The 8,234-nt window shown below is 41.9% G+C and overlaps 3 protein-coding genes across 3 annotated transcripts in view; 1 reads left to right on the top strand and 2 right to left on the bottom strand.

The window, feature by feature from the left end:
* LOC138946075 (formyl peptide receptor-related sequence 6-like) overlaps positions 1-192 on the top strand; it is a 2,371-nt gene extending 2,179 nt beyond the window's left edge. The window contains exon 1 of the mRNA XM_070317588.1: positions 1-192. This exon is cut by the window's left edge and continues 2,179 nt beyond it. The gene's annotated coding sequence lies outside the window, so the exon portion shown is untranslated.
* Positions 1-8,234, bottom strand: part of LOC138945503 (ficolin-2-like) — a 134,973-nt gene that overhangs the window by 96,695 nt on the left and 30,044 nt on the right. The window lies entirely within an intron of this gene.
* LOC138945502 (fibrinogen C domain-containing protein 1-like) overlaps positions 1,226-8,234 on the bottom strand; it is an 89,695-nt gene continuing 82,686 nt past the window's right edge. The window contains exons 7-9 of the mRNA XM_070316936.1: positions 4,583-4,679; positions 2,699-2,866; positions 1,226-1,749 (exon numbers count right to left, since the gene is read on the bottom strand). Of these exons, the coding sequence (XP_070173037.1) occupies positions 1,499-1,749; positions 2,699-2,866; positions 4,583-4,679 (516 nt within the window). The 3' untranslated portion in view covers positions 1,226-1,498. The remainder of the gene's footprint in view (positions 1,750-2,698; positions 2,867-4,582; positions 4,680-8,234) is intronic.

The following is an 8,234-nucleotide window of genomic DNA, read 5'->3' as shown; positions in this document are numbered from 1 at the left end:
GTTATCTCCGAGCATCGTCTATTCACTTTCAGATCAGTGTTCAAATGCAATACGCTTTGCGGCAGCTCTACCCGACATGGACGGATATCTGTTGGGGACCTTAGAACGTCCTATATGCACGTGCTTGTTCAGGCTGTGTGCAGACGAACACTGTCTGTGGCTGATTGTCTGTGATGGAGATTACAAATTGATTGAGCAACGGAAAGTTCTGTGTGTTTGTGTGTGTGTGTCAGTGTGTGTGCGTGCGTGTGTGTGTGTGTGTGTGTGTGTGTGTGTGTGTGCTTGAATGTGTGTGTACGTGTGTTTGTGTGTGTGAGGGGGGGGCTGGGCGGGGTAGACGATTGTTTGGTGCAGCGACGATGAAAACACACACACACACACACACACACACACACACACACACACACACACACACACACACACACACACACACACACATACACACACAAACACACACACACACATGCACGGACACTAAAGCACGGTTCGGTCCAGCACTAATTCTTACAAATATATAGTTTTTCACATCATAGGTATTTTTGCTTTCCCCCAATGTGGACATGTTTAATGGCCAAAGATAAGAAATAAAAGTCAACCTTGAAATACGTGTTCTACCTGTTACATTTGCAAAGCATACTCGTAGCAACCCGGCAGTGTACCCTTGAACTGCTTGAACATAAGAGATTTTTTTTTATTTGATCTGTTGCTTTTTAGGTCCAGCGGACCATGAAGGCCAAATCAGGACCCCAACATAAGAGATGTCAGCGACAACACAACGTACAGTTGTAAATATAAACAAGAAATTCCTTCGAGGTAGGAAAAACACCCCCGTTGGTCAAAGGGAAATAACCATTCTCACTGCCACCAACTGAGAAGGTTATTTCCCTTTGACCATTAAAATGTCACTCTATAAGTCCTTGTAGAATCTTAATCCACCAATAACTCCCTAACCGTGTGTTTGACTGGTCCCAATTTTTGTAAGGACCGTCTCAGGAATGTATAGAACCTGTTCACCAAGTTTGGTGACGATCGGTCCGTTCATTCTTGAGATCTATATGCGAACACAAACACACACCCAAACAAACAAACACATCGAGCGAAACCTATACACACCCCTATACCGGGGGTGTAAATAGGCCACTGCTTGATGCTCTTGTGCATAGTGCGCCTTATAGGAGAGACAAGAGAAGTTGGAAGACCCAGAATAATGACAACGTAAGATCGATTCGAGTTGTATGTTTAATTCATTAGTGTCAATGTTCTCTAAGACTAACTGATTTTAAAAATAAAATAATATAATTGTTGCAGTTTTAGGTTTGGAATAGGGGGCGGGAGACATTCATCTGGGTGAATCCAGAAAATAAGATACAATTAAGATAATATAAAGGGGATGTAAAAGGCACATAACATCCATTGTTAGAAACAGAAGCAAGAAAGGAGCGTCTTTTCATTAGTGACTAATTTTGCCTTGCAGAAGGTTGCTCAAAAAAGTGTCACCCTAGATGGGCCTGATCTTCATCTCGGTGAACTTCATGGAGTAGGTGTTAACTCCTACAAAGGTGTCCCAGTACATCCCGTCTTTGCTGGGAGCACTGCTGCTGGTCTTGTATTTACCGTTCAGGTTGGAAACATGGCAGAAATCGTACCACCAGGCGCCGTGGAAATACTGTGCACAGTTCATGCTGTTTGTGTCGTGGTCCCTGTCCCTGGTTGAGAAGTGCTGACCACGGTGTTGGGACAGGCTGTCCCCTGGGAATGGACAGTCATAGGGTGATCAGTGTGAGTGTGTGTGTGTGTGTGTGTGTGTGTGTGTGTGTGTGTGTGTGTGTGTGTGTGTGTGTGTGTGTGTGTGTGTGTGTGTGTGTGTGTGTGTATGTGTGAGAGAGAGACACACACACACACACACACACACACACACACACACACACACACACACACACACACACACACACTAGCAGAGGGACCTTGAGAAAGAAAGATATTTGGAGAGAGAGAGAGAGAGTGAAAGAGAGAGAGAGAGAGAGAGAGAGAGAGAGAGAGAGAGAGAGAGAGAGAGAGAGAATGAAAGAGACACAATCTGCATACTCTATCACATTACTCTGCCAAAGATCCGACAAACGTGACACTACACGGGCTATTTCCGGGGCGTGGCTTCTTGACATGAAAAGCGCTACAAAGAGAGTCTACCAACATGGGTGAAGCAGCAAAGCCGTCCAGGTGAAGGCCACCGGCCAGTTCCAATGCAGGCTTTTTGTGTGCTCCCAGTCCGATGCATCAAACAGGTATCGCGATTCTCTAGCCACCCTGGGATCCTTTTTCTGTCCGCTCCGTACTCACGTGCTGTGTGTCAGTGAAACCCTTCCGTTGTTCTCCGGGTGCTCTTGCGCTGAGAGTTTATACTCTGCTGTGCAGGAATTCCTTCGCGTCATCTTAATTGCCACACTGAAGTCTCTGCCGCGCGTGAAACATTTCCAAGAAAGGGTAACAATTTAAAAAACAGAACTGACTGAATAATCTTTGTATGTTATTTCCCTTCACTGTACTGATCCAAAATAGGGGGTTGGGCGTTTACTAGGTACTGTACCCCGTGCGCAGAATGTGACCAAAAGTAAGGTGTGGGCGTTTATTTAATACTGGGCGTATACAAGGTAGTTTACGGTACTATACCTCAATGTTGAACATGTATTTTGATACTTACCAGCATTTCCTCCAGTAAATTTGTCATACTGCAGTGCGAAGTTGTGGCCAACACCTTCAACAAAAAACCCGCTGTAGGTAGCATGGCCTTTAGACCCGTCCCACTTGCGCAGGTCCACACGCAGCTCACACTTCTGTGACGTGGTCAGGCTGTGCAGCTTGTCCAGCCCTGCATTGACAGACAAGAAATAAGACAACACATAGGATTTGATCATTAGAGATCTTTCTCCCCTACCTCAAACAACTAACACTCTTGCCTTTGTTCTTTCTAAACTTGACTACTGCAACTCTCTTCTCTCTGGCTGTCCTCTGTACCCCCTGCATAAACTACAAAAAGTCCAAAACTCGGCAGCACGCCTCATTCTCAAAGCACGAAAACGAGATCACGCAACACCACTTCTTCACACACTGCACTGGTTACCTATTCAAGCCCGCATTGACTACAAACTGTCTACCCTCTGCTTTAACTTCTTTTCTGGTTCGTCTCCTGCTTACTTCTCTGAACTCCTCACCGTCTATTCTCCAGCAAGACAACTCCGTGCCTCTTCTGACTGTCGCATCCTTACCATTCCACACACCAAAACCAAAACATACGGACAACGCACGTTTACTTTCTGCGCACCCACACAATGGAATTCTCTCCCCTTTCATATCCGCCACTCTCAGTCACCCCAAGCATTCAAACGAGCACTTAAAACGCACCTCTTCAGGAAATACAACCCCTGATTTTGTTTTCTCAGTCCATCAGTAGGCTACATGTAGTGTTATTTGTTGTTTTAGTGATTTTTTACCACCTATTTTATTCATGTTTTTATTACTTAGTTAGTGGAAGAATCTTTTGTAATGTATGTTTGAAGGTGTATGCTTTTAATTAAGCGTTGTTGACTATGAATGTAGATGTAAATGCTTGTATAACTGTGTTTTAATTTTAGTGTTATTTGTTGTTTTAGTGATTTTTCACTACCTATTTTATTCATGTTTTTATTATTTAGTTAGTGGAAGAATCTTTTGTAATGTATCTTTGATGGTGTATGCTTTTAATTAAGCGTTGTTGACTATGAATGTAGATGTAAATGCTTGTATAACTGTCGGGTGGTCTCCCATGACGGGTTGAAACCATGACTTGGGACCAAAATTGAATGGTCTTTGGTCTCGACAGGCAGGTGGTGTTTATGGACAGGTCATTTATATAGTAAAAGCCCTTGGGGATCCTTTGGGGTGGTCCGAAGTGGCAGGTGGTGTTTATGGACAGGTCATTTATATAGTAAAAACCCTTGGGGATCCTTTGGTGTGGTCCGAAGTGGCAGGTGGTCTTTATGGACAGGTCATTTACATAGTAAAAGCCCTTGGGGATCCTTTGGTGTGGTCCGAAGTGGCAGGTGATCTTTATGGACAGGTGGTCTCAAGGGCAGGTTGGACTGTAGCAGGTTTAGTTAGAGCGAACAATGTCTTGCTTAAAGTTGGAACTTGTCACGTCCAGGTTCGCGGAAACCCTATGGCTTTCTGTCATGCTTGAGGCATTTGTCCGTTTGAGAAAAAAAGCGCCAAGTTTCATTGACTTTAATGCAAGGAATCAAAACTGCACATTTTTTTACGAATGAATTTTGGTCTGACACCAAGCATGTCGAAGTTGCCCTAGACCAGGCTCACATGGAAGTATATTAGTCTCTGTGAGAGGGAGAATGCTTTCTATTGTTGGTACTTTACGTCAAGACATAGTGTTTATTTACGAAAGAAATATGTAAAAGATGGTATGTGGGTCCATTTTGACTCGTAAAATAAGCTTTTGCTTGAGTCCGTGTCCTGATTGCATACTGTCAATTGTTTCATGTCATGTATTTTGAATAAAAATGTGTTTAAACCTAAGGATTAGAACTTGACGAACCCAGCCAGAAGTTTCCTTCCATGTCGCCAAATCCGTTTCGGTAATCCGTCCAGTTCCGGAAAAAGTCAGTTGAAGCGTCAATCCGTCTCTGAAAAACCTGTGGATAGCAGCGCTTGTATAGTGACCTATGGCCAGTGTGTGTTACAGTACACATACTGACATATATACATACTGACACATACTGACATATACACATACTGACACATACACATGCTGACACATACACATACACATGCACACACACACACACACACACACACACACACATATGAACACACATACAAATGAACGCACACACACACACACACGTACATTCACACACACACACACACACACACACACACACACACACACACACACACACACACACGTACAATCCATCCTCCATTGTCGGTGGTCTGATCACAGTAGACAGTGATTGGTTCTCCTGAAACGTAGACTGTACGGATTCCGCTTCCTTTATCATAATTCAGCCAGTCCACGCAGCTATGTTTCTGCACTGCACTACAGGTACTGTAACAGGTTCGACCTAAAACAAATTGTTGACCACACAGACAAACAGAACGTCATTCAGTGGAACGAGATTGCCAAACGCACCGAAAGGCCAACGATTTAAAGTGTAGTACATATTGATAGAAAACAACACACAGAACGAACGGACAAAGTCGGGTCAAATGATATCAAAATATGTCGGCCTGAAATTTAAAGATCGACACTTGCAACAGGGAATCAGTCATCACCAAGATTAGGCCAAAAAAAAATATAGGTCTGTTTACGGTAACATAGGCCAAAAAAATAGGGTCGGTAGGTCGGGATTATTATTATTTTTTTTCCCCAAAAAACATATTTTTATGTTATTTTGCAAAAAAACCAAAGATTTTTTTTTTCCCCAAATGCCAAAATAAAATCTAGGGTCGCGCAAAAAAAATAGGGTCGGTCGGGTTACCGTAAACAGACTTTTTTTTTGTTGGCCTTACTGCAATCTGGCTAGCTGATACCCGAACACTGAGGCGAAGCATGCAGACATGGGTCCCTTTCTCCAAAAAGTGATTTTATTTAAGTTTGAGCACATTTTTAGGGTAAAATGTCATATCTTTATATTTTTGAATTCAAGATACAATTAGGAATACCATGCTCTCAGTTTTGAAAATGTCATTGAAACTTCCCTTTTATTTAAAACTTTACCATTTTAATGAACAAACTGATACGTTTTTTTGGGTTTAGTTTTACATCTGAAATGCAATCAAGTAGTCCGGACTGAGTCAAAGATTGTTTGACCAAAATGACAAAATTAATTATTTGATTAAAAAATAAGCTCTTTATGTTCAGTGCGGCCTCAACTTTTGCAAAAACAACAACCGGATATGACACGGAACACGTCAGCAGTGCGAGCATCCATTTGTAAAATTCCTTGAAGTGGATAATAGTAGTAACACTACAGTAAGGATAAAGGAGTAGGATATTTTAGTTAACCGGCGCTTTGATACAAGCGCCTGTGGTCCGTGCTTTCTTTTGATCATAACTCCGACGATTATTGAGCGATTTCTCTAGAATGAGCGCTTCTGGGGTGATAACGCGAGACAACTCCTGTGATCTTGCCGCGAAAGAAAGAAGGGGCATAACCTCACCAGAACCGACCATTGTCTGTAACAGTTTATACCGTATAAAATGCACGACTTACACACGAACTGTTACCAAACCGATATGCTATTTGGGACCAATGCAAGATTTTTTCCTTTCTCGTGTGATCTTGCCGCGAGGTGGCGCCAGTTACCAGCCAAAAGAAAGAGGGGGCATAACCTCACCAAAACCGCCCATTAGGAATCTGGATTTAGCACTAATACATCCCCATACACACCACATTAATTTGGGGTTAATCGTGCTATGAGCGAAAGAAAATACGCTTGAGTGCTAACTCGCATGGCACTCAGTCCCGTATTCGCGTAGCGATTGGCTATACAATTTTCTCCAGATATGCCACATTTCAGGCAAATCGGTCGATAAACACCGCGGTTATAAGCGGTCAAAGGTGTAACAGACGTACAAACAGAGGCCTTGTAACAATAAAGATTACTTTAAAAAAAAAAAATTAAGATAGATCTCTTATCATTTTATCCTATTTATAATGAACAAATGCCGCACAGCAACTCATGCGTGCGTCAATGAAATGATATGTCCAAATGTTACTACCCTATAGAAGATCATTATTACGTGTTTGCGCATGTTCTTTATATTTTTCTCACAATGTTGTCACTTTTAAACCTTTTAACAGGTGGTCCTGAATTTTATCTTTTTTTAACGAAACTAAAATTGAATTAAAATCCATGTTTTTAATGGTCCTTCCCCTAGGAAGTCAACGGATACAAAGGAAAAATTATTAATATTCCCCTTACAAGGATCTTAACGTACATTTCTTATTGCCCAACCCCCCTCCCTTATTCATGGAGAGCGGGGCCGGGGTCCTATCACGGTCGGGCTTGCTTGGTCTTGCCCTTTTCTTTCCCTCCTTTTTACATTTAGTCAAGTTTTGACTAAATGTTTTAACGTAGAGGGGGGAATCAAGGCGAGGGTCGTGGTGTATGTGTGTGTGTGTGTGTGTGTGTGTGTGTGTGTGTGTGTGTGTGTGTGTGTGTGTGTGTGTGTGTGTGTAGAGCGATTCAGACTAAACTACTGGACCGATCTTTATGAAATTTGACATGAGAGTTCCTGGGTATGATATCCCCAGGTGTTTTTTTTCATTTTTTGGATTAATGTCTTTGATGACGTCATATCCGGCTTTTCGTGAAAGTTGAGGCGGCACTGTCACGTCCTTATTTTTCAACCAAATTAGTTGAAATTTTGGTCAAGTAATGTTCGACGAAGCCCGGACTTCGGTATTGCATTTCAGCTTGGTGGCTCAAAAATTTATTAATGACTTTGATCATTTTTTAATCAAATTGATTTAAATTTTGGCCAAGCAATCTTCGACGAAGGCCGGACTTCCGTATTGCATTTCAGTTTGGTGGCTTAAAAATTAATTAATGACTTTGGTCATTAAAAATCTGAAAATTGTAAAAAAAAATATTTTTTTTATAAAAGGATCCCAATTTACGTTCATCTTCTTCTTCATCATTTTCTGATTCCAAAACCATATAAATATGCTATATTTGGATTAAAAACAAGCTCTGAAAATTAAAAATATAAAAATTATGATCAAAATTAAATTTCCGAAATCGTTTTAAAAACTATTTCATCTTATTCCTTGTTGGTGCCTGATTCCAAAAACATATAGATATGATATGTTTGGATTAAAAACACGCTCAGAAGGTTAAAACGAAGAGAGGAACAGTAAGGGTGATCTGCCCCTGGCTACCAGCGAGCAGCGAGATTTTGAGCTCTCCCTTTTTTCATCCAAAAGTTCTTCCTTCGTTCCTATATGATGGACATTCCAGGACTACCAGTTGCCTTAGAGTCAGTTCTGCAGACTCTGGCCATGGGACGTGCACGGCAAGGGGAAAACAACGACACTCGTCTTGAGATGGGACAGTGACTCAGCATCCGCCATTGGGAAACCCGAACCAGTCACTTTTGCACGCTACCGACGCAAGTCACCGTATGGAAAGCCGTTTGGCTCATAACTATTACAGCTGTAATTTAAAATAAATACAGCTGT

Source organism: Littorina saxatilis, linkage group LG13 (genome assembly GCF_037325665.1).
Source record: "Littorina saxatilis isolate snail1 linkage group LG13, US_GU_Lsax_2.0, whole genome shotgun sequence".
NCBI lineage: Eukaryota > Metazoa > Mollusca > Gastropoda > Littorinimorpha > Littorinidae > Littorina > Littorina saxatilis.
The sequence above is the reverse complement of the archived record's forward strand: the minus strand, read 5'-3'. Positions and strand labels throughout refer to the sequence as shown.